At 41.9% G+C, this 27,580-nt stretch overlaps 2 protein-coding genes across 2 annotated transcripts in view; both read right to left on the bottom strand.

Annotated features, from left to right (window-relative positions):
• Window positions 1-1,211, bottom strand: part of LOC311232748 (tripartite motif-containing protein 3-like) — a 54,704-nt gene extending 53,493 nt beyond the window's left edge. Inside the window, exon 1 of the mRNA XM_084319572.1 lies at window positions 1,100-1,211. The gene's annotated coding sequence lies outside the window, so the exon portion shown is untranslated. The remainder of the gene's footprint in view (window positions 1-1,099) is intronic.
• A 2,077-nt stretch (window positions 1,212-3,288) lies between these two features.
• Window positions 3,289-27,150, bottom strand: LOC311225253 (uncharacterized protein). The gene is made up of 11 exons (XM_084310469.1): window positions 26,772-27,150; window positions 23,589-23,650; window positions 20,597-20,699; window positions 19,106-19,191; window positions 18,288-18,388; window positions 12,475-12,545; window positions 8,911-9,018; window positions 8,727-8,797; window positions 8,465-8,582; window positions 6,144-6,308; window positions 3,289-5,754 (listed from the first exon to the last, which is right to left on the bottom strand). The coding sequence occupies exons 1-11, from the start codon at window positions 27,102-27,104 to the stop codon at window positions 4,528-4,530; spliced, it is 2,445 nt and encodes an 814-aa protein (XP_084166595.1). The 5' UTR covers window positions 27,105-27,150; the 3' UTR covers window positions 3,289-4,527.
• Window positions 27,151-27,580: the final 430 nt, after the last annotated feature.

The raw sequence follows: 27,580 nt of genomic DNA, 5'->3' as shown, positions 1-27,580 counted from the left end.
GTGTGTATGTGAGAAAGCATGCTACTTGTTTGTACACCTGCAGTTATTACAGACAGATCTGAGGTCAGTTGTGCCCTTTACCCACAGTCCCCGGTCGGCGGGTCAGGTATGTAACCACCACTGCTGACTGTCTGCCCTTAGGCACCACGACCAAGTGCTCAGTGAGCACAGCAGAACTAGTAACTGAACCAAGTACAGTACGTCCACCAGCTGGACTGATTAAACCTACAGTACATCTAGAATGTGGGTAACAGTGTTGATGAATTGAAAATGGGGGACCCTGATGTAAACAAGATGAAAGTCTTTCTCTGGTCTGCATCCCCTTAACAATTGTATGTATTGAGCTGCACTGTACTGTACTGTACCCATTCTGCAATCTGTTAATACAGTTTTCAATCAATCAATCAATCAGTGTGACCTTCCAGGTCATTTTTCTCCACAGAGATGACAGACCTCACAGATGTATGTCCAATTAGTGTGGATCCATATGTACACACAGTCCATGTCAAAACATAGAGAGACAATGCACTGACTACAGTACACATTGCCACATGATTGAATTGAGTGATGTCAGCAAACAAGCAGCTGATTCACAATGATTGTACTATGCCCCTCGTAAATTGATAATCAAACGGCTATCTTTGAGACAAAAGAGCACAGATGCTAAACCCAAGAGCCCAGCCCGCTCTCACAGACTGCAGCAAAGATGCCTACCTGCCTCTGAGAGAACGCAGCCAGGAGCTAAGATGGAGAAGTGTGTGGGTTGTGTTTATTAAGAAGCCATACGGAGATGGAGCAGTATGCAGTATGCAACAGCTCTTCACAAAGAGGGACAAAGAAGGTTAAAAAAAACAGAACAGGTGAAAGCAGAGGATATCAAGGCAGAGAGGGGGCAGAGTAGTCAATACAATTCTGCCACTGTGTCTGATTTACGGATGCATGCAGCACAGATGCTGAACGGGATAATACAACAATTAATTATGCATATCCCCTACCGGGCAGAGTGTATCGCAGAAATAAAGCAAATGGCACCGGGGTCTCTGATGGGATGAGAACGCAGAAAACACTGTATATTATGTGGTATTGTGGCTGTACTCACGTGAAATCCCAACAGGAGCGAGTGGAACGTCAGCATCCTCCCACGCTGCACAGAAAGCTTCCCATTGTCAGTGTCCTCTCTCCCAGTAACTACAGAATCCACGGCGGCCGCCAGACAGGAATGAAAGGGCAGGGTCTGTTTGGAAAGGAGAGCCAACGGGGCGGAGCAGCGAAAGGGGCGGGGTTAGGGAGTGGCATTATGCAGACAGGGCGACACGGCACTGGTCGGATCGGATAGTGGGAGGAGTTTAGGAGCCCAATAGCATAAGGAGAGGGCGGGGACTATTCAAACGAGCTGGAACATCGCCAGGAACTGGTAAGCCCGTCTGGTGCAATGGGGTTTGGTCTCCTAAAATACCGCCCACTGTCCATAAAAGGACAATGTCTTTAAAAAATATTTATATATATTTGTACTGCCTTTGGGATTTGAATGATCAGGGTCTATATGAATTGAAAATGGGGGACCCTGATGGAAACAAGACAAACGTCTTTCTCAGGTCTGCATCCCCTTAACAATTGTATGTATTGAGCCGTACTGTATTGTACCCATTCTGCAATCTGTTAAATAAAGTTTTCATTCATTCATTCATTCATTCAGTCTAAGGGCTACACTATAACACAACAACAACAAATCTGTATAAAAGGAACTGCTTCCCAGGGGGAAAACTCCTGTACCAGATTAAACGGTTACACCCATTTAATATTGTATTTTCTTCAGCTTCATTAAAACCATAGTGTTTAGTAGTTGTTTAATGGTCAATGCTGGCAAGCAAGATGAGAGGGTGTCGGGGAGGGAGAGAGTGGCTGAGTCCAAATTAGATGTAATCAAGACATACATTATAAAGGAACTACTGTTAGTTGTGTGTGTGTGGGGGGGGGGGGGGCATGTGGTGGGGTGGGGGTAATTGATTAATTCATTGGAACATAAAGGCTTTCAGAGATTGCTAAAGATTTTCACTCAGAGGTGCAAGGAGTGGGTCTCTCAGAAACAATGCTTTTGTGTTTATTTAATGATTACTTCGTTCTCTGGTCGCAATGGTGGAAATGTTTTATTGGGCATTTGAGGTTTTTCTGTTTGTTTATAAAAAAAATAATTGTGGGGATATGGATGAAAAGAGACGTGTGTTACTGAAATGTGGCTTCACTAACCTTCACTTGGAGAAGCAGGGGGGGGGGGGGTCGTCGTAGACAGTCTTCTCATGGTTTTATTGAGACATGGAGTTGCCATGGAGACTGCATCCATCGTAGGGCAGCCAAGATGGCGCAGTCTGGCTATAAGCAGAATGCAAGCTGCTGCAGCTCAATCAGCAGGCAGAAACAGAACGTAGCTTTCACTTTGTATAGGATTTACATAATGAAGGGGCTATTAACATGTTTCATGAAATATTCATCAATGAGGAATCAACATTTTATAACAACTTACATGTTTAAAAATTACATAACATTTTTTTATATATATTTTTTTATAAATATAAAAGTGCTTCAGGAAAATCTAACCTTCTATTTAATAAACGTTCCCTGTGGCTACAGTATATCCACTCCTCTGCACTTAATGCCAGCCCCTGGAGCACAGTCCACTCGAAAGCTCCTTAGACCTATTTCCTACATTACAGGTGCAAGGTGTGTGTTGGTGTTGAGCAGAGGACCAGGTTATTTTCCTTCTGCAGATGGAACACATAAAGGAGGAAGCAGTCCTGCTAGTCACACATGTGGACATTGATGCCAAAAACAATGTTTGTTTGTTTTTGGAAATGAGAGCGTTTTTATCATTCAAACGGAATGGCATGGGCATTTTAGTGTGGAGGACACAGCTATTCCTATGTGACACAATACAATCAAAGTATAATAAATTACCACCTATTTTTTGTTTCTACTTTTTATTACTATTGTTACATACAAGATACATTTATCTTAAAATGTGCTGTCTGTTATACACAGGTACACCTAATATAAATGTGTAATTGACACGGTTATGAATATTGAGTCCCCATTTGTCAAATGTGCGACTATGTAAACCCCTTAGAAACAAAGCATAGCAGCCATAACAATGTTATTACTGTCCATATTCAGCTGCTTACAATGGATACATCTATTAATTACAAATCACAGTCTGTGGTTTGTAAGTTAATAGATGTAACAGAATCTATGGAGTAAACGATCAAACCAAACAAGGGTATATTTACCAGATCATGATTTATTGATAAATGTCTTTTCTTCATGTAAATACAGAGGTTCAGTGTACCTAGTACCAGAGATATCACATGACGGAGAAACATAATATTACATAAATATGCTTAAAAAAATAAATACAATAAAAACACTCCGTTTGTACACTCGGACTTAATAGGCATACCATCGTTTTGAGTAGTCAATTATAGTAGGTCTGATATCAACTACCTAGAAAGCCCATTAGTTTAAGCAACGATGTGAACTCCCAAATACATCAACATACACAGTTAAATCCCACAGCAGCCGCGCCGGTCTCGCAGCAGGGGCACAGTGCCGGGCAGGGGGGCCTGGTATTCTCATTACAACAATAAGGCCACCAGGTGTTGGCTCTCTACCAGGCTCTACTTTATTTGGGGTTAGCACCCTTAACCTTGCCACGACGACACTATTCTGTCTGGCTCTGTTGTGCAGAGATACAGGCCCCCTTTGTATAACACTGACCCATTTAACATCAATACAATGGTTGAGACATTAATAAGGCCCTGAGAGCATTCCACAGCCTTCTGCGTTTTGGTGACAATGAGGGGAGAACAAAAATATCCCTGTGAGATAAAAATGTTTGTGATTATTTTCAATTTTACAAATATAATCTACACTATACCTATACAGATACAAGTAATTGGTCAAAGTGCCAAAAAACAGCAATAAATCCAAAAACTAAATTTCAATATCCCTCATAGTTTTTACAATTGTCTGTCTTCATTCAGTCACTTTCCTCAGTGTTGTACTTTCTGTAGGGCCGGGCATTTCAACGCATACATGTACATAAAATCCCAATCCTGTTATCCAATGAATTGCAACAATGCCCATATTCTCACAGGCATACAGTATGTATATATATGTTCTAAGATTTATAAATAAAATCATTTCTGAGCAACAGTTCAGTTTACCTGTCACATTACGCCACCTGGTGGTATAAAATGTAAAATGTTCTGGTCCCAACAAATGGTAATTTTCCATTCACTTTTGTAACCAATGAACTTCATTATCATTAATGTATACATGTAAAATTACAAAATAGATATCACTGTATTCTTGCCATGAGCGCAATCAATAGCTATCTCTTATGTATAGGTTATATATATATATACAGAGTGTTAATGAAATGAGTGAGCAATAATACTCAATTTCTATGTGTTTTTTCTTGCACATAACGTTCACTTCCTTCATTTCACTCACAATGAAATGGCTTAGTGTACATCAGACGTCAGTGCCCTTAGTGATAGTGTCCTTACTGTTAGGCTGCTTGCTCCTTTCTCCAAGACGCCTGAAAAAGCTTAAGAACCCAGTGTTTTCAACCCTATACCATGGGTTCTTTGAAGGGACGCTATAGCTTCTCTGGGGGCTGTTAGGCGCTTCCTCTGTTGCCAAAACCTCTAAATCGGTAACGCTTTCCTCCTCCAATGAGGGACTCGGGTCTTGGGTGCTAGACCTTTTGGAGTCGGGAGAAAGGTCAGTAGAGTAATTTTCTCGTCGACTTTTGCAATGCAGACCAACGTCCTCCGATTTAATTTTCCCTATGCTTCCCAAAGCAGGAGCTCGAGTTCTTACTTTTGGCTGATCCCACAGATCGTCTTCCTGTTCCTCCTTCGGAGGGACTTTCGGAAAAAAGGAAAGGGTGTGGCGGCGGCCCGTGTTGTACCTGGGAGAGAGCTGAGAACTGAGACTATACCGCGCCAAGTTCTTGCTGCCTGTCTCTCCGGGATGCCCGTCCTCATCGAGGGTACGCTGGCCAGGTGCAGTGCTCAGCGGACCGGGAGACTTCTGATTGTCCGATCCGTAATCCCCCGAGCACGCACTGCCTTGACTTTTATTCTGAAAGCGCAGGACCTTCCTGGCCGCCTCGCGCAACTTCTGGGCCTCTTCCTCGTTGTTGTTGTTGTTGTTGTCCTGTTCCTCGTCGACGACTGAGATGAGTCTGCCTGAGGAGGAGCTGCTGCCGCTCCTACTGCGGACGCTCGGACGCGTGGGAACTCCCACCGCTTGGATATGCGTCTTTGATTCCTCGGCGGGGGGGACCACGTCTTCTGCCATGTTCTCCTTGCTCTGGGATTGGGCCTCTTTGTCCGGAGAGGTCACCATCAGGTCAACCGCAGAGTTCCATGCGTTTCTGGACACCTGCATGGCCTTCACAGAGTTACTCCTACCGCAATCTCCAACGGGGAGGTTCCCCTGGGAGGTGATCTCCGTTAGGCTCCCCAGTTTGGGGCTATAGCTGCTGGGGCTCGTGTTTGTGGGGGATGGTGTCCCCATTCTCCTCCGGGTCGCACGCCTGCTGAGGAAGTTCTCTAGAATTGACTCAAGTGCCACACTCTCCATTTCCTTGTCCCTCGAGGAGCACGTGGCAGTGGACCTGCGCTTGGCAGCACTCTGCAGTCTTGTCCTTTGTCTTCTCTTCACCTCCGCTATCTCTCGGTCCCGGTTCTCCTGCACAAAACATGATCACAGAGTTTAGAGATCAGTTTCAGGATTTTGACCAGAGCCGCCCCCCCAGTCTACACTGCTGTTTAGGGTCTCAAGTAACTACCAGAGGCCACATAATGCATGCTTTTAAAAAGCTATTTATTATTTTACTGATTGTGTGTGTGTGTGTGCGTGCGTGCGTGCGTGCGTGCGTGCGTGCGTGCGTGCGTGCGTGTGTGTGTGTGTGTGTGTGTGTGTGCGTGCGTGCGTGATTCAGTGAGTGGTACAGTACGTGCGTTTTTGATGCTGCGGTCGGAGTTTTGGGGACACAAACATAACCACACTGTACGGCCGGCTCCGATTGCAACGGCACGTCAGCAGGAAGATAACACAGGCTTGAATAACAGGCTTACCTGGATGGCCCGCGTAAACCTCTCGCAGAACGAGTTGAAGATGGAGAAACACTCCTCCAGTTTAAATTTGCTGGGGTCCTCGCAGAAGTACTCTGCCACAGAATCACTTACTGACTTCAGCGTCTGAAGAGAGGTCTCTGTCTCTGCCAGCCGACACTCGGCCTCCTAATATGGAACGCAGTCAAAACATTAGGACCTCATCCAAAAAGCTCTCACGTAGACTAGAAGTACAGGACATGAAACCCTCCATCCAAAAGGCCCTGACGTAGACTAGAAGTACAAGGCACAGACAATATGCAGATGGACAGTCCACAGGCCTTTGCCTTTCATAGTCCAGGTGTACCGGCTCTTTGATCCACCGATCTCCTTTGATCAGCACGCATGCTGCGCCAGATTGTGCATGACACCAATACACTAGTATGAGGGCGCTAGGTATGTGTGGACATGAGGTCTGTAGTGGTGTGTGGACATGTATATGTGGACGTATGCTGAGATCTGTTGTGGTGCGTGGACATGTCTATCTGGACGTATGCTGAGGTCTGTCGTGGTGCGTGGCCATGTCTATCTGGACGTATGCTGAGGTCTGTCGTGGTGCGTGGCCATGTCTATCTGGACGTATGCTGAGATCTGTCGTGGTGCGTGGCCATGTCTATCTGGACGTATGCTGAGGTCTGTCGTGGTGCGTGGCCATGTCTATCTGGACGTATGCTGAGGTCTGTCGTGGTGCGTGGCCATGTCTATCTGGACGTATGCTGAGGTCTGTCGTGGTGCGTGGCCATGTCTATCTGGACGTATGCTGAGGTCTGTCGTGGTGCGTGGCCATGTCTATCTGGACGTATGCTGAGGTCTGTAGTGGTGTGTGGCCATGTCTATCTGGACGTATGCTGAGGTATGTCGTGGTGCGTGGCCATGTCTATGTGGACGTAGCAGGGCTGGGCGATATGGCCTAAATATGATATCACGATATTTTCTGACCTTTTGGCGATACACGATACGCATCACGATGTTTTTCTTTTTTTCCCCAAACAATTCATTATGAGGCTTACCAAGACAGTATTTGAGTTTGCAAGCTAACATTAAAGACAAAATAAAATACCCATGCATTTAGCATTTTTATATTATATATTATATTTAGATTATTGGATTATTAGATTATATATTGCATATATTTAGCAATGAGATATTATATGATTTAGATATGAAATATGATGAATTGAAAATGGGGGACCCTGATGTAAACAAGACGAAAGTCTTTCTCTGGTCTGCATCCTCCAGTCCACTGTTGTTGTATTGAGCTGTACTGTATTGTACCCATGCTGCAATCTGTTAATAACGTTTTCATTCATTCAGACGGCAAACAGAATCATTTTGATTGACAGTCGATTCTGCCAATTACGTCACACCGCTTGCACCCGCCCTGCTGTTCTTAGCACCAATCGGCAAGCGCGTATTAATTTTTTACTTCCGCCATTGGAGAGCTCAATGACAACAACAATGGTAGCTCCCCGCGGCCGACGTTTAGCTTTTAGCTCCGCAGGATGACTAAACGACTGGAGGCATAATAATTTTACTGCAACGGATGTTATAATAAAAGCCTTTCCATACATCTGTCTGATTGAAAACTTTATTAACAGACCGCAGAATGGGCACAACTGAGTCAGCACGGGCTGAGATATGAACGACTAATGCTTGCTATACCTAGGTCGACCTCCGACGTTGCTATGTAAATACGCTGATGTTATTGAACGTGTAACTATATAACGTTAATGCCACAAAACGAATGCCTTTGTTATCATAAGTAGTAACTTTGATGCAGTAGTGTGTGTGTGGGGCAGCGCTGTTCAAAAGTTTCAACGTGTGGACCAGATTGACGCGACACAATCCTCTTGGGCAAAACATCACGATATCCACGATACGTTTAAAAAGTGTATCGTTAATGAACTGTACCCGATATTTATATAATATCGTCATATCGCCCAGCCCTGTCACGTATGCTGAGGTCTGTAGTGCGACTAGTGCGTTGACAGGTCTGTGGACATATGCTGAGGTCTGTAGTGGTGCGTGGACATGTCTATGTGGACGTATGCTGAGATCTGTTGTGGTGCGTTGACAGGTCTGTGGACGTATGCTGAGGTCTGTCGTGGTGCGTGGACATGTCTATGTGGACATGTGTAATTTTAGTCCATGCGGACCCCCGTGCAGTCCAGTCCATGTATGCTACTGTATGTCTGGACTATGTTTGAGCCTATAGGTTGTACAATCTTATTAAACTGAACTGAATTGTTCACCAAAGACCTGGGAAAATGCGGAGGATGTCTAACCTGTAGAAACTCTTCCATCTGGGACTTAAGGTCTTCCTGCTTTGTGGTGTCCATCTTGGCATTCTCCACTTTCTTTGACTCCCTCTCAAACTCAGCTTCAATGTCATCTCTATGTATTCTGAAAGGGTAGCACAAAATCAATTATGATTATGGAAGCAAAAATATGAAAGATAATTCTAATAGAAGACATCTGACTAGCTGGACTGAAAGGTGAAAGGTAATACATTCGGTTTCATTCCATTTGATTGTTTTGCTTGTTTACCTCGCAGCAGCACCGATATATTCAAGTCGTTCCGGGAAATTAAGCAGGGCTGGCTCGACCTTGTAAGCTTGCTGTTGTAAATCCAAAGGTTTTCATAAAGAGCACGTTATTAAGTCACATTCATAAGCAAACACTGTGACTGTGAGTATTGCAATCATTATCATGAAGATAAAAGAGCACTTGCCATGACTACGTAATGCATGAGGCTCATGCCAGGCTTGTTTGCCTTGGTGTCGGCCAGCTTCAAGAGAGATGCCATCCGGAAGCCGACAGCACTGCCGGCGTAGCCACCCTGTGTGATCAAATAGTAGACATCAACAACTGACCAAAAACACCTGTGGCTCATTACACGTTTCTACACAATGCAAAGGAAAAACACGGGGCTCCAAATAGGCTAAATCAATACAAAATGCTAAAAGAAACGATGAGGGACATTCGCTAATGTAGGCCGGACCTCTGGGTCCGGCAGAATGAATGAATGAATGAATGAATGAATGCTCTTTATTAAAAACAAACAAACAAAATATATACATATATATACACATACAATTCACTAAAGCAATACACATCAACAATTCTGACACTAAATGAATTGGCCCTGCATGTGACCCCCACAACCTATTATCTCCATTCTAAGTCTATTAGAGGCTTTAAAGGGGAACTTCAACAAAAAACAATGCTTATTTATTTAGCATATAATCTTGCACACATCCAGAAATTGTAAACAGTTTTGCACACATTCAATTAGTTTGACCGTTATTCAGAATAAAATTGCTTAAATATGGCCAACGGTGATGTCATCAGGGACACTGAATCCTTTTCACTGCTGCCTTATCATTTCATTGAGCTGTAATGAACACAAGGATTCAATGTCCCCGATGACATCACCGGTGGTCATATTCAAACAATTTTACTCTCAATAACTTAATAAATTAATGTGTGCAAAATAGTTTTTGGATGTGTTTACATTATGATAAACCACAGATACAAGAAAGGAATAACAAACTCTAAGGCACGACCATCTGCAGACTGTGGTTCAGATCATATTCCAGTAGTGATGAAAATGAAGATCAAACTGAAAACCATCAAGAAAAAGAAAACGACACACAAAAGATGGGATGTGAAGAGTCTGAAAGGAGAAACCATGAAGAGACAATACATTAACGAAGTGAACAAAACATTAGAAAATAGAGAGTTAGCAGATATTGAAGATCCACAAGAACTATGGACAAAACTGAAAGAAAAACTGGGAAGCGTTGCAGACATAATCTGTGGTAAACCAGAAAAAGTTGAGAAACAAGAGTGGATGACGAAAGACATTCTGGATGAGATGAAAAAGAGAGCAGACATGAAGAATGCAGACAGAAAAACTGAATACAACAGAGCAAAACGAAAAGTACAGAAGATGTGTAGAGATGCAAAAGAGAAGTATTACAAAGAAAAATGCAAGGAAATTGAAGATCTAGACAAGAAGCACAACCCTCTCATGTACAACAAGATCCAACAACTAACAAGGAAGAGGAAAAAAACAACCCAAGGTGTCAGAGACAAAGAAGGAAAACTGCTCCTTGACGAGAAGGAAATAATCAATAGATGGGCAGAGTATGTGGAAACACTATACAAAGACCAGAACAGAACATCAGACACAGGAATTAGTCTAGAAGAGATAGAAAAAGTCCAGATCACGAAAAAAGAAGTTGAAGAGGCTGTGAAGTCACTGGCCACGGACAGATCGCCCGGCGAGGATGAGATCCCTGCTGAACTGATTAAGAACTCTGGTGACCGATGCATCGAGCTCCTTGTGAAACTGATAAACAACATCTATAACTCAGGAAATATTCCAAATGATTTCCTAAAATCAATGTTCATTCCGATCCCAAAGACTGGAAGAGCCACAGAATGCAACAATTACAGGACTATCAGTTTGATATCTCATGCATCAAAAGTACTCCTGAAAATCATCAAGAACAGAATAGAACCCATAATTGAACATCAGCTCTCGGATAGCCAAATGGGTTTTCGCAAAGGAAAAGGAACAAGAGATGCAATCTGCCAACTCAGAATCATTGGTGAAAAATCGATAGGCCAACAGAAGAAGCTGTATATTTGCTTCATCGATTTCACGAAGGCCTTCGACAGAGTTGAACATACAACATTGATGAGAACAATGGAAGAATTCAAAATACCAGTTTCTGACCGAAGAATAATTGCCAACTTATACTGGAGGCAGAAGGCTAATGTTAGAATAGGAAAGGAGAAATCAAGAGACTTCCCGGTGGAGAAGGGTGTAAGACAAGGATGCATCTTGTCCCCTGTACTCTTTAATATGTACAGTGAATCACTGATGAAAAAAGGTCTGAGAGGAGGGAAAGGAGTAAAACTTGGCGAAGAGAACATCACCAATATAAGATACGCGGATGACACTGCTATAGTCTGTAACTGTCAAGAAGATCTACAGGACATGATGAATAAGCTGAATGTCGAATGCAAAAACTATGGAATGTCACTAAACACAAAGAAAACTAAAGTAATGATCATTGAAAAAACACCAGGAACTGTTTGTAAAATACAGGTGGATGGAGAAAAACTTGAACAAGTGAAGGAGTACATGTACCTTGGAAGCTGGATCAGTGAAGGTGGAAGAGCTAACATGGACATTAAGAGAAGAACCGGAATTGCAAAGGGCGCATTCTGGAACCATAAAGAATTATTGAGAAGAAACATAAGTTGGAAAACGAAGACCAGGATTTTGGAAACGTATGTTATGTCAGTCTTTTCATACGGAGCAGAAGCATGGACGCTGAATGAAGAGGCAAAGAGGATGATAGACTCTTTTGAAATGTGGACACTGAGGAAGATGCTGAAGATAACATGGAAGGATAAGATCAAGAATGAGGAGGTACTGAGAAGAGCGGATATGCAAGGGGGACAGCTGCTGGAGAGGTTGAAAAAGAGAAAGATGGAGTTGTGCGGGCATGTTCTGAGAGGATCCAGCGGGGAGATGTTCAAGAAGGTGGTGATGGGGAAGGTGGATGGAAAGAGAGGAAGTGGAAGACCAAGAAGAGGCTGGGTAGACGATGTCTGTGATTGGAGTGGAGTGAGAGGCGGAGTCACGGAGTTGGAGAGAAGAAGTGGGGACAGAATGGGTTGGAGAGTGATAGGCAACCTTCGGAACGAAGAAGCCACCTAATGATGATGATGTGTGTGAGAAATTATGTGCAAAATAAACCAGCATCGTTTTCTTTTGGTGAAGTGCCCTGTAGGAGCCAACATTTATTTAGTCTGTATTTATTAGTTTTGATTGCTCACATGCATTTTGGTTTCTCTCACTTCCGGTAATTAGCACCTGGGTGTGGTGTCACTTTATTTTACCTGGTCAAATTGCTTGGCGGAGCTGAGGAACAGAGGGTTAGTCAGCTCTGATATTTTCTGTTACCACATCAGCCATGTTATCACTGTTATCACCCCACGTCACGTCGTATTGAATAAATCGTTTTCTTTTCTTATTTCAATATAATTATTTGTTCCTCTATTCTGTTTCATCAATAAACCCCCAAATAAACGCATCTGGAAGCCACATGGTTTTCTTTTGAACGTGTCACAATCAGGAGTCTACTTAGCCTCTTTGCAGCATTTTCTGTGGTTAGCAGTCGACACGTGCCCCTTTAATACGCTGTATTGTTTTCTCAATCACACAGTGGCTTCCCACCTCTCTCCGTTTCAGAATCAGACAAGAGGTAACACTCACAGCGTTCATATAGTTCCCCGTCTTCAGCACCAGACGAATGACAGAATGGAGATCGTCACACTCCAACAGCTCTGCGAAGAGATACGCACAGAGAATGAAAGGCCCGGCTTATTAGACGACACGTGTTGAAGATGCACAAGAGATTTCGGATTGTTTGAAATGAGGACCAACGGAACGAGGACCGTGTAGACTCAACCACCATACGACACGCTTATTCCACGCTTAACCCATACACGGTCGAGTCTGTACACTGTTAACTCGTAGATACACACAATGGAAGCGTTTGTGGCTCTACACGCTAGTCTGGACACGCTGGCTCCCAAAGTGGGGAACGAGGACTTCCGGCCGTTTCTTTGGTGGTTCTCTTGTGTACAGTAGGCTCTAATGTAGTGTACGGATGTAAAATCAATATGGAATTCACTTTGTGGTCCCGAGAGGCAAGGATTATTAATTGTTAATAAGAAATATAAAAGGAGACAATTCTATAAATTGTACGATCAGTACTGTAACTGAGGGGTACAATTCCCTGACTGTATTACTAGATATGATACTTACTACCACTACCTTTGTACTTAATATTCGGCCACCCAGTACTCGGCATAAATATATTATGATGAACACTGTCACGTAGATGAAACGGATCCAACACAAATGTACGAATTAGAAATAGGTCTTTATTTCTACACAGCGATGGTGTGTAGAGCAAGCACTTAATCAAATCAATCACATTTATGAATGGGAATTAGTATGCACTTTTATGGCAAGAGTATTCGTCGGTATATCAATAGAGAATGTCCAATCTCTGAAGGCGCAGGTGGTACATATACGACCTGGAATAGTTAAGGAATAATCAGCAATGATACTTCAATGATTATAGACTGGATACACTGGGGGGGTTAATCCGGTCGCTTGTAAGCCGACAGGAGTAGGAAGGGGGGGGGGGGTAGAGTCCGGCTGTCTCATCCGGCCAAGGGTATCCCAGGTGAACCCACTGTAGTGCCGTTCAATGCGCCGGCGATCCTTGGACCACAGATGAAAGCAGGTGGACTCTTTGTGGGCCGGCGTCCTCCGGTCCACGGAGGAGAGACGTGAAGCGACCTCGTCTTGCAGAGCGTCTCCTCACCTTGCGTCCTCTCCAGGGGGGGGGGTTCCAACACACGGCAGTGTCGGGGGTCTTTACCCATGGAATAATCAACGTATACAAAGCATAATCCGTGCCTGGGAAGGCGGGCTGTCGTCGGTAGAATAATCCGGTATACAGGTCCACTCGCTCGTCGGCTCTGGGGCTCCTCGGGTGCAGCTTCACGTGGGGTCAACCACCCTGGATAAGCAGCCAGTTCTCTGCCCGAAACGATGGGGTGCTGACTACGGTAGTATTCTCACCGCACGAAGCACTATACATTAACAGACTATTATTAGCTTAATAGACTACGTCCAACTCGACGATATAGTGCCAAATATGACTATTCAAATATTAATATACACAATGTCTCAATACCGATGGTAGGCGAACTTGGCCTTACTCCCACACGTGGCGTCGCGGGGAGGCTTTACGTCTGTGACTCTATTGGAGGGTAAGAAACTGGACTGAAAAAGGAAGTCCTACTTTAGTAGCGCAGTATATATACGCACTATGAACAAATAGTCCCATTAGTGGTGCGGTAGCCAGATTCCTACGCGGAACTAGGACTTGTTCGTACATGTTGAGCGGTACGTTTGAACTGGGTCTGGGGGGTATGGCAGCCTGGCACCAAGGTCTCGACCAATAGTAGAATGGAGACTATTATGGGATGTTCAGTAGGCTAGAATGGATATTCAATGCATATTGTACAAGGAATATACAAGGGATATCAAGGAATATTAGAGAATATACAAATACAATTAAATATATATATATAAATAAATATATATATTCGGTTTAATCTGGCCCTTCACAACAAGTACGATCATTTATTCCAACATGGATCCATAAAGTTAGTAACATACAAATAGTTCTAATTGTGGTATAAAGTGAGCTCAAAAAAGGAGTGCAGAAAGGGTAGAGAGAGAGAGAGAGAAGTGAATTTTTCCTCTCCTTATATCATTACAAGACAAAGAGAGAGTCAGATTTCAGTTCAGTGGTCAGAAACATTCCTTGGCCAGCCACTCTTGACCATTTCCCAATGTGCTGGTGCATAGATCATGGGTCAATGACTTTAATTGTTCTAGGGGGGGGGGGGGGGTCACCTATGCAGGCAGAATCAGGCCTAATGCCCTTTTAAGGTAATGCCTGTACTGGGAACCCAATGTAAGGAATTTGGCCACAGGATGTATGAGATCCACTTCCTAACATGTAGGCTTCTCATGGCCAATCGCTTCTATGCCCGGTGCGATGTGCCCGGTGCGATAGGCCCGGTGTCTCTATTGTCGCTCTGCTGTGGCATGCTATTTTTAAGCTTGTGCTTGGTAAGCCTTAAAGTGCTCCGTCTCTTTATCGCTGTTATAATGTTTATTGCTATTCAAAGTCACTACCCTTTTTAGACTAGTAGGAGGCAACTCTAAATACTAGTTCGATTGTGTGTCTTTCCCCCTTTTTCAACACGACATTATGAGCATTATGTAACCTGATGCTTTAGCGTGTCAAGTCGCCATGATTAGGCTATATGTACTGTACATGTTTTATTTTATTTTATAGTGGTAGAGGTATAGTGTAGGCCTTCTATGAAGCTCCGTTATATATTATGTGCATAATTAGATTATATTTGTGTATATATGTATCCAAATCCTTGGACTCTGTATATCACTCTGCCCTCAGATGCATCACTACTGATACATACGATACTCATCATCACTGTGTCCTTTATGAGAAGGTTGATTGGTCCTCGCTTTGGTCCTTATCCTTATAATTATTGGAATGGCATTTTGGAACCTAAGGAACCCGTTCTAGTGACTGGCTGGTCCTTAAGGCCCCTGGAGTTAGCTTGGAACAGGGTAAATCTGCATTTTGCTATGATGCCCCTCTAGCTCATGGAATTAACTCCAACAGTCCTTAAAGCTTGAGATAGATTCTCCCCTCTGTTGCAGAGTTTAAAACCTTGATCCAATCTTTGTCAATCAAGTTGCACATGTTTTAATTGAATGTTATCTTTACTTGTCTAGTTGTTATGATTGTATATGCCGTGTGATTTTATATGCCTTTTTTGCTTAACTCTGTATGTACACTCGACATGACTGTAAACGAGGGAAACCTCAGTTGCCTTTTCGAGTATAAATAAAGGAAAATGTATAATGTGTTCTATTATGGATCTGTTATGCACCACAGGCGCAGTTAGCAGTGTCTCCTCATAGAGAGTGTGGAGTTTGCATGCGTTTTGGGCTGGTTTCCTCCAGGTACTCCAGTTTCCTGTACCACATCGAAAGACATGCATGCTAAGTATGCCCTTGCCATTGCCCTTGACCAAGGTACTGGAATTACAAGTGGAGTTGGTCCCCAGGCGCCCGTCTGTGGCTGCCCACTGCTCCTATGTGGTTAACATGGGTCAGAGGCAGAGGGGTAATTTCCCCTCAGGGAGGGTTACTACATGTCCCTGTCCATTGTCAACATCGGCCACATGCAGTATCCATTTTCCCTCAAAATTGCTTTATTTTAGGGCCGCTAGGTGGTGCAGTGGGCAAGGCACTCACCACCAATGCTGGAGATGCTGGGTTCGAGCCCAGCTCTCCACATTGTTTTCAGTTTGGCTAGTCGTCCGTACTAATACAATTGGCAGTATTAGGGGGAGGGAAAACTGAGGGGTGGGGATCGGACGTTGTGGACAGCGACTCATACAGGTCGGTTGGTGCGCCTGCACAGTAGAATCAAGAAGCGATGTGGGGGGGAGCTCCAGTAGCTCACCACGTACCGCGAGCGCTATTTCAGCGCCGTGGACAACCGTGCTCGTCACGGATCTGGGGCTTAGCGAGTTCGAATCCCGACTGCAGCCGTGCCTTTCCCAGAGTGTCTTCCCCCCCATCTGAACCCTTTCAGCCTGTTTCTGTCGGTCATCCTTGACCAGTATAAATGTGATAAACACATAAAAGAGCCAGGGGAATGGCCAAAGTTTTAAAAAAAAAGAAGCGATGTGGGGCGGCGCCCCTCCAAAGCGCAGACCCCTGACGCTGAAAGATCGCGCCGCGCAGGTGAAAAGATGCGACGGCTGCTACCTCGAGTATCGGAGGGGACTCGTGCTATGTATGGCTTTGTCCACATTGCAGCCGGCTTGTGGGAGGCAAGAAACAGCGTTCGAGACAGGGGAGGGTTGAATTGGACGATACGAAATTGGGATGGGAGAAAAATAGAAAAATAGAAAGGGAGAAAAAGTGGATAAAAAAAATATATTGCTTTATTTTTTTTATATTGTGTTGTGACATTACAGAATGTACCTGGAAATGTGTGTCAATGTTAGCTAAAACTCACTGTATCATTAAAAGTCCTCTTCAAGCTAAACTTTGAGTTAAAAATGCAGCACTTTTTTTTCTATTTTTCCAAGTGTAAAATTCAACTCAACGCCTCTCTTGGCTCTGTTGTGACTGATAGCTCGGAGGGCAGAACCAAAGTACAATGCAGGTCAATTTGCTGAAAGGTTACACCTTAAATGTGTGTGAATTTGTAAACAGGAAAGGGGAAGTTGGACTCGCACTCGATTGGAAAGAAGAAAGAAGTTGTATGAAGGAAATACACAAATACAAAAAGAGAAAGCAAATGCATTTTCACAAGCATTTTTAGCTTGGACCCCGTCCAAAACTCTGAATTTGTGTGAATTTCAAAGGCTTGTATTAGTGTAGTACTACAGATTTCTTTTTTAAACAACTATACCTACAGTAGCAACATTTCACACAACATTTCAACACGAATGGCAGTGAACAACGTTTAAAAAAAAATTAGGCTGATATCTACTAAAGTATACACACTTATGTACACAAAGTGTGTTGAAGATAGGGGCAATCTCTGCTAAAGGCGAGAAGTTAAAATTTGACTGGTATAGTCCATTAACTTGTGTTGTGTATCCGTGCACTCATTATGATGGTGTCCGTTTTTCTTCTTTCTTTTTTTTACTGTCCACCGTCATACTGTGTATATACTAGCACAAGATTGTTTGCACAGATTCAAGGCACTTTAGTACATCTTATCATGTGTTGCACAGTATAATCTATGCATGCTTTAGACTAGAGTTATTGTATGTCGTTTGTCTAAGGTTCAGGGAGCCTATTAGACCTAGCCTAGTAGCTATAAAATGCAGGTGTGTCTTTGTATTTTCTGTCAGAAGAGCTTACTGTACATACAGTATGCTTGAAAGGTCAGATGTGGTGGGAAAACATACATGCTCATGGGAAGATAGCCTAGTGTGTAGACCAGGGGTCACCAACCTTTTTGAAACAGAGCTACTTCATGGGTACTGAGTCATACGAAGGGCTACCAGTTTGATACACTCTTCTGAAATAACAAATTAGCTCAAGTTTGACTTAGTTATATATTATTATCAATGATAAATGATACTCATCTTTGTGAAGACACTGATCACGTTAATGATTTCTCACTATAATGACCAACAATGACTGAACAAGGTGGGAAAGAGATAATATCAATATTCAACACTTTATACACCCAGGCTTGCCGCGGGCACCTCATGTGGTCCTTGGGGGCTACCTGGTGCCCACAGGCACCGTGTTGGTGATCCCTGGTGTAGACTAGACACCGTCTTGAAACCTTTTTTCCTTTACATTCTTTTCATTTCAAACAATCGAAAACCTAAGTGCATCTTCAAGATGATCAAATACTGAAAAATAAACAATACCTTTTCCGGCAGCTGTCAGTGTGGCGATGGATTGTTTCATATCATCCATGAGGGGAAAGAATTCCTCTTTGAGCACTAAGCTGTTGAGACGTTCCTCATAACTAAAAAGGCACAAATGTATTTTTGTCAACGTTAGAAACACAAAAGCCACTTAAATGCTGTTGTATAACGTACAAAATGCTGTTGTATAACGTACAAAATGCTGTTGTATAACGTACAAAATGCTGTTGTATGACGTACAAAATGCTGTTGTATAGCGTACAAAATGCTGTTGTATAGCGTACAAAATGCTGATGTATAACGTACAAAATGCTGTTGTATAGCGTACAAAATGCTGTTGTATAGCGTACAAAATGCTGTTGTATAGCGTACAAAATGCTGTTGTATAGCATACAAAATGCCGTTTCTATAACGTACAAAATGCTGTTGTATAACGTACAAAATGCTGTTGTATAGCGTACAAAATGCTGTTTCTATAACGTACAAAATGCTGTTGTATAGCATACAAAATGCTGTTGTATAACGTACAAAATGCTGTTGCATAGCGTACAAAATGCTGTTGTATAACGTACAAAATGCTGTTTCTATAACGTACAAAATGCTGTTGCATAACGTACAAAATGCTGTTGTATAGTGTACAAAATGCTGTTTCTATAACGTACAAAATGCTGTTGTATAACATACAAAATGCTGTTGCATAGCGTACAAAATGCTGTTGTATAACGTACAAAATGCTGTTTCTATAACGTACAAAATGCTGTTGCATAACGTACAAAATGCTGTTGTATAGTGTACAAAATGCTGTTGGAGCGACTCACCTGGGAACCTTCACCAGCATCAGCAGGAAGAGATCTGCCTCAGGAAGAGCTGCTTCATCACCGTTAAACTTGACCAGCTCCTTCACCTGTTCAATTTAGTTTAGTTTATTCTGACAATTGTTAAAAAACACAAAGCAGAAATAAACAAAGCATCTAAGAAGACACATTTGAACTGATACCGGTATCAGTACCAGTTCCTGGAATTCGGTATCGGTACCCAATGGAACCCTTTTTCGGTACCTAACTCTCTCTGTAATAACAGAATGAATGAATGAAAACTTTATTTAACAGATTGCAGAATGGGTACAATACAGTACGGCTCAATACACACAATTGTTAAGGGGATGCAGACCAGAGAAAGACGTTTGTCTTGTTTACATCAGGGTCCCCCATTTTCAATTCATAATAATACATGAATTCCATTCATTGTGTTACATTTTCAATTCATGTAACACAACATACATGACAATTATGACTCTTTGAGAGCGGTTTTTAATGTGGGTAGGGATTTACATTTTTTTACGGCTGTGGGTAGGGCGTTCCACATTGTTGTGGCATAGTTGCAAAACGTGTTTAGTGCCTTGTTTGTGCCGAATCTGGGTTGCACATGATTTGTGGAACTCCCTCTGGTGTTGTGGTCGTGGTATTCACTGACCTTTGGGAAGTATTTCGACATGTACATGGGTATCTGAGTGGTGTAGTGTATCTTGTAGACCAGGCCCATTGCAAGTTGCTGTACTCTGTCGTCTACTCTAAGCCATCCTAGGTTGTCAAAGTGGGCAGGTGTGAGGTAGGATTTAGGAGTAAGGTTTGTTTTGTGATGTTTGTAATCTTGTTTTTAGCACCTTTTTTGAGGTGCTTTGGTACCATGAGGTGCAAGCATAGTCGTAGTACCCTTGAATGAGTGCTCCTGCCAGAGTCTTCAGGGTATTCTTGTTTACCAGAGAGGAGATCCGGTACAAGAATCGAGTTTGTTGGTTGACTTTTTTTTATTACATTGGATACCATTTTGTCACAGGAAAGATTTGCCTCTAGGATGGAACCCAGGTATGTAATTTCATCTTTTCTTGTGACAATATTGTCACCCACTGTAACTGAGAAGCCGTTGGTCTTGCTGAGTTTGTTATTTGATCCGAAGAGAATGGACTCTGTTTTACCCAGGTGTAATGATAGTTTGTTATCAGCGAGCCAGGTGCAGATTCTGCCGAGTTCCGACCAGAGGGTTTTTTCAACCTGTAACTTGTTCTTGTCAGAGACCAGCAGGGCTGAGTCGTCCGCAAACAGGAATGGAGATTTTACAGAACATTTCATTTCAGTACATTTCATTTCAGTACATTTCATTTCAGTACGGAGTTCGGTACCCAACCCTAAAGAAGACTGTAAAGGATGACACATCGAAGTCATAGACTTATCTCCAATGTGATCCAACAAGCATGACGTGACGATATCACATACTGTACAAAGGAAAACAAAAATGGCTGTTATAGGCACCTCTTCTTCCTCTGGCAGCATCTTGGACAGCTCCTGCAGTTTCCCAGTCCCAAATTTGAATCCATTTCCCGAACTAATGTCCTCGATCATATCCCTTACAGGCCTGTAGAAGGACAGACAGAGAACGATCACATACAGTAAGACACTACAACTAGACTGACTTTTGACACTGATAAAGCCATACTGTACCTGCAAAATATGTACTATTAATTTAAACAATACAAGAAATATAGATTTTCTTAAACTGCCCTTTCAAACATTTGTCCGCCGTTTTATAATTTAGAAAAGATCTGTAAAGACAAATCTACAAACAATTATTCATTTAAACACAACTTAATTGCTTTAATAACAAATAAGAAAATAATTTATGTCTGTCTCACACAAAGAAGTAGCTTCATGCATAAGAACATGTTAGAGACGCTGTAGAGTAAAGAATGTCCTTCTGTCTAAACACACCAGAGGCATATGGGTTTATTTTGCTATTGCTGTAAGGAATTTTATACACACTTACTTTATTTGTGGAACTTGCTGATAACGATATTGCTGATAACAATAAAAGGCTGTAAGTGAAAATGCAGAAGTGGACCCAGAAGCTCTCTAGTTGAATGTGATTTAGTCATAGACACGTTTTGAAAATGTTATTGCAACCATTTGAATCTCAATGTGATTTTATTCAACTAGCAGGCTGTCATTTAAAATTCAGAGAGTTGTTGTTTGTGCCATGATGCCATATGTTGCAGGTATAATCTGTAACACCGTCAAACAGCGACCTCTAGGCAAAAGAGCCCTGCTTGGTATTGCGCTTTGTTTACTTTTTTGTTTTGGTCTGACGTTTGGGTTGGAGTTTAGTAACTTATTATACTGTGTATTTCTCCAGACCTCTCTTGGCAGAGCCTGAGGTGTGGCCAGTGGTAGCAACCCCTCCCTGCCCTGGCCTATACCCACTCAAACCCAATCCACATATCAGACAAAAACAAGGCGCTGTAAACATGCAGGATCATGTTGTTATCCTTTGCCTAGAGGTCGCTGTTTGGAGACATTACAGATTCTACCTTTAAGATATTGTTCATTTGAGTGTATTTTTAACATTCAAAATCACACCAAAAATACAACCTGCTAAATGGGTTCAAGCACCTTGGGATTAAAATGGTTGCATTTAATTTTTAAATTTAAATAGATTTATTTAATTTTTATTTAATTCTTTGGTGGTGGGGTTTGTTCATGTTTGGATCACTGATTGTGCCTTTAAGGCGAGATTTCTTTTGAAATTATTTTATATTTTGCTTCCTTAACATGTCTTATTTCAAACTAGTGGCAATAAAATATCGAAAACACACAATTAGTTGTTTATTTTAATTCATTTTGTCTGATTGTGTCCATAAATCACAATTAGCTACAGTACAGAAACGTTCTTCCTATCTATACCCTGCTTCTTTTTAGAGAGGGGTTTGTTGATATATCATTCATAGCCTGATGTATAGTACATTCATACCAAAAAAACTGGCGAAAATTGATTGACAGTAGACAGTATTTCTTTGTAGACAGTATTTCCTGATTTATGGGATGATAAAAAGACATAACCACAATCCCTTCTGTAAAATGTTAATTGTGTTATGTGTCAACATAATGAAACAAAAAATTTGAACCTGGCATCATCCAATGTTGGTGATTCTGTTCCTGGCGATATATGCAAATGAGTGCATATTTAATTAGGTAACGCCTATTTTATATATAAACATAAAATATCAGAAAACTTGCAATACATTTTTTCTTAGTTGTTATGTACATAACAAACTGGGAAAGTTTCATAGTGATATCTATTAAAATATTTGTTTTGCCTATTCACCTAGGCTGTCTCGCCTTAAATCAGAGGCTTTGCTTTAGGGGTTGGTGACTATGTGTAGACTTCCTGGGTGATAAAACACCCCACCACTTCCTACTGTGAATCACACAGTCATTAAACTATTGGCAAATAATTCTTAGCGTGTTTAACCAGCTCAGTACCAGGTGGGCGGGGTTTACTACATCATGACAACTCGATGGCACTCGTTGTGTCATTCTATTATGGAAACGTATGACACCTACATAAACCACATGACACCTACGTAAACCAAAGCAAACCATGAAAGGTATTTGCAAATACTATTTGCCCCAGGTCTGCTGTGAACTATGCTGCTAACACTGACAAGCCTCTACCTGCTGAAAGAATTCTGTCAACAGCACTAGATCATTTTCATTCCTCAAGAGTCGCATACTATATTATACATAATACGACAAACAACATACCGGTAAGCCTTTTAAACACTTTTTAAACATTACACCATTCATCTATTTATTCCTAAAGGATTTGCACTACCTCTTTTTGCATTTAGTTTTTTGCATTTTGTACATTTTCGTTTTGTATATTGTATAGTGTTTAGTCTTTATTCTTTTACTTTTGACTGTAAACACAATTTCAGGAGGCTCATAAAGAACTAAGTAATTCACTATAATATACAATACATTCAATATAATTGACTATGACAATGCTCCATTAAAAATACATTAGAAATACATATAGTACATGGTAAATACTGAGCAGAAAATACATTTATTTAGATATGTTTGGTGTTGCTTGGGTGGGTTAACGGTCTGTAAACTATGTGCACAACATATATGCAGGAGGTGATATTAACTGTGTTGTTGTTTCTCACTTCCTGTCTGATATGTTGCTCTTGGTACAAAAAAAGCCTTTAGACCACGCATTAATTTCTCAAGGGCTCTCTCTCTCTGGGACGGCTCAAAGGAGGAGTGACCTGTTCTGGCACTGGAGTCAGATCCAGGAAGTATGGATATGGCCTGTTGGGACTCGCCTGCTCTCAGACAATTTCTGAGTCGGCCATGCCCTGGATACAGTTATCTGTGTCATTCATTCAGTGGTCTTTACACCCAAACCACCAAGGGATTATGGTGCAAAACGACACACACGTTGAGAATACTCCCATTGACTCACCGCCTGAACTGCTTTAGGAAAATCCCAACGTTCATGCTCCTCTTCGCGTTGAGAATAGAGACCTGGAGACAGATACAGACAACCAGACTCTCATTGGGGAAATCAAGCATCATTGGCTTGAACGGTTTTGTGTGTCACGAATTCCTCAGCACACCAAACAAACAATATCGATTCCAAAGGTTAGGGATTCTTCAGTTCGATTGAACTGGTTCCTTCGGAGTGACGCATACTGTGCATTGAGATTTACAATCTCTTAACCAAAAGGTACATAGGTCATTGTAAACGTTTACGAACACGTTCAAGCCCACTTTAAGAAGCCACATTTGCAAACATATTGAATTGAAGATGTGGCGATTAGCATGATGAAACAATAACTACAAAGAGAAAACGTGAGCCACTGTTGCTGAGACATAGACATAATGTCTGTTATCATTTCAGCCAAAAATTGCTTTTACGGGAATAAATGCAGTGTGTATTTTACACAGAATATTCAAGTGGCCTGTATAATAGTATTAAGAAATGATGACCTCCCTAAGCAAACAGATGACAGAATAACTAGACTACACCCTTACCTCAAATAGTTTCAAGACAAAAGACCATGTAAATGGTAAATGGACTGCATTAATATAGCGCTTTTATGCAAAGCGCATTACAACTTATGCTTCACATTCACACATTCACTCACACATTCCTACACAGATGGCGGAGGTGACCATGCAAGGTGCCGACTTACTCATCAGGACTCAGGAGCATTACAATGTAAAGGGACATTGCGAAACCTTCGCTGCGACAACTATGATGAATGAATGAATGAAAACTTTATTTAACAGATTTCAGAATGGGTACAATACAGTACGGCTCAATACACACAATTGTTAAGGGGATGCAGACCAGAGAAAGACGTTTGTCTTGTTTACATCAGGATCCCCCATTTTCAATTCATAGTGATCCTTTGAACCTATCCTATGAACAATCCTGAAAGTGACTCAATGAAAAGAGATAAATGGTTCAAACAACAGCGACGATGATGATCACATGTCTGAAGATCTCTGCTGCAGTTGAGAGGATGCTACGATAACAACACAATACAATAACAACACTCTAGGAAAACACTGTAGATGAGAACACGCTGCAATAACAACACTCTAGAAAAACACTGTAGCTGAGAACACGCTGCAATAACAACAATCTAGAAAAACACTGTAGTTGAGAACATGCTGTAATAACAACACTAGAAAAACACTGTAGCTGAGAGTATGGGGATGAATCCAATCGGTCTCAAGCACATGCCAGAAGAAATCAATCTGGGTCTAAAGGTCTAAAGGTCAATAACTCATTCTCAGAGGCGACAGAGTACAGAAACTTGCAATGGGCCTGGTCTACAAGATACACTACACCACTAAGATACCCATGTACATGTCGAAATACTTCCCAAAGGTCAGTGAATACCACGACCACAACACCAGAGGGAGTTCCACAAATCATCTAGGGCTGGGCAATTAATCGAAAAGATTTCGCGATCTCGATTCATAGACCTATGCAATCTCATTTCTAAATTATGAAGACATTTTTTTTATTAAAAGAAAATAATTAAATGTATTAAAAATTTCTTTTTACTTTACTTTTTTAAATGATGACGATTCTGACTTGAGTTATTTTGTATGTTACAAGATACTTTTTAAGTTTAAGTCAAGCACTTTCATATGTTATGTTTAAGTTTAAGTCAAGCACTTTGATATATGTTATGTTGTCTGTTTAACACATTAACTGCCACGCTTATATCCATCAATGTATGATCACTGTCACCAGTCTAAGCCTATGGAGATGTTTACCTTCTTTGCAAGGCTATAACTTTTTAAATTGTATTGCTAAATTGACATTACTATGGCCCATTCAACATCGATTATCTATCGTTCAGGGTGTAGGAACGTTTTACTTTTTCATTCATAGATTCATACGAAAATACTGTCTAGAATATAAATATGTTTTTATCGTTTTCTGCAGTAATTCCTAGAACGCTAGTTATAGGCATAAACGCATATATAGATTATCAACTGCCGTTTGTTGGCGATACATGCTATATTAAAAATTTCAACTGTACATGATCCTAAACGTTATGACTGATCATGCGCAGATGAACGGGGGGGGGGGTCATTTATAATTCCGTGATCGTCAATAAATGCTTTATGTAGTATGGGTGATATATTGATCAGAGCAGTTTGCATGAATAATAATAAACACTCACGCTGAAAATGACGTCAGCGTCCTCTTACCGTTCGCCGATGAGACTGGAGGAAAAAGATCCCACTTATTTGACGGTGATCTCCTAGATCCTTTTCCGGTTTGTATAATCATAATAAACGCCCAAATCATATCGATTATTGCATTATGGCAGCGATCGCTACACACGGACGTGTGTATACAGTCCGCAACAATATGTGAGTGGCAGACGCATTTGCCAGATGCACGGAGATCTCCAGAGATCCATTTCCGGTTGCAACTCGCCGATCATCCACCAGGCGGCAGTATTGAAGCGTTGCAGAGTTGTGCAGGCTCCCACTGTATCAGACCAGGCTCCGTGAGGGCATTCTGAATACCATGGCGAAAAAATGAAATATGATCTCAATAACGTCGTACGCCGTGGAATGGCAGGATTAGCATGAACTTGAATCACGTTGTACGACGTTTTTGGCGCAGGATGTGTTAAGAAAGAGTGCAATAAATGATTTTATTGAAAAAATAAGAATCGTGTGAGAGAATCGTGATCGAAATTCTTAGAGAGAAAAATCGTGATTGACATTTTAGCAAGAATCGCCCAGCCCCAGATTCGGCTCAAACAAGGAACTAAACACGTTTCGCAATTATGCCACAACAATGTGGAAGGCCCTACCCACAGCCGTAAAATAATGTGAATCCCTACCCTCCTTCAAAACCGCTCTCAAAGAGCACCTACGGGAGACTGGCCCCGATAAATGTCCAAACCCCCCCCCCCCCCAGACTTTCGTCCTGATGTAAACAAGACGAAAGTCTTTCTCTGGTCTGCATGCCCTTAGAAATTGTGTGTATTGAGCCGTACTGTATTGAACCCATTCTGCAATCTGTTAATTAATCAATCAATCAATCAATCAATCAATCAATCAATACTGTGATTGTTGTGATGGGGGGTTCATTCCTTATACTCACCACTTGGGCTCCCAGGCCAGCAGTTGGCAGGCCCCGCAGGCTCTGGCGGTTCTTCTGTTGCTGGCTCTGCTCGCTGCGGCTGAACAGTTCCTTCATGCCCTGTGTGTCCAACTCGTACCCCCCCAGAGTCTTTGGCGATGTCCAGATGTTGTGCTTTCCTAATACGCTGTTTTTGGGAATAGTGTCCCAGTTGAAGTTCCGCATCCCGGAGTTCCTAAGGGGAGTCCTTTTTAAGCCCATGCCAGGAGGTGGAGGGGGTGCAGGCGCTGGTGGTGGTGGTGGAGGAGGAGGAGGAGGAGGGGGTGGTGGTGCGGGTGGACCTTCTGATTGCATCACGGTCCCTGTCCTTATAGCAGCAAGGTTTGAGACCTCTACACACTTGGGAATTAAATGGTTGTGTTGAATATGTTTGAAAGGGCAGTTGTCTTGTCTTTGTCCTTGAATTAGCTTTCCAAAAAGGTCATCAATTAGGAGGATGGTGCTCTTTGACTGAAATAAACACAATAAGGTCAGGGCAGTGGTATATACATTGTCATGCACGAAACAATATTAAAGGGGCGAAGTCCACATTTTTAGGAAACCTAAAACGGTCTTTTCAGTCCATTTCCTCCAACACACAACAACAACAACAACAACAACAACAACAACAACAAAAATAAATGAAAGGACCACCAGTTTATGACAAATCAGAGGGGCTTATGCTTATTATAAATGTGGACCCATCACTTAAAACAAAGCTGATTTATTTTTCACATAATCTCACACATCCAAACGCTTTACTGTTTTGCACACATTAATTTAGTTTGATA

The sequence above is a fragment of the Notolepis coatsorum genome (assembly GCF_963971535.1).
Source record: "Notolepis coatsorum genome assembly, chromosome: 1".
In the NCBI taxonomy this organism is placed as follows: domain Eukaryota; kingdom Metazoa; phylum Chordata; class Actinopteri; order Aulopiformes; family Paralepididae; genus Notolepis; species Notolepis coatsorum.
The sequence above is the reverse complement of the archived record's forward strand: the minus strand, read 5'-3'. Positions and strand labels throughout refer to the sequence as shown.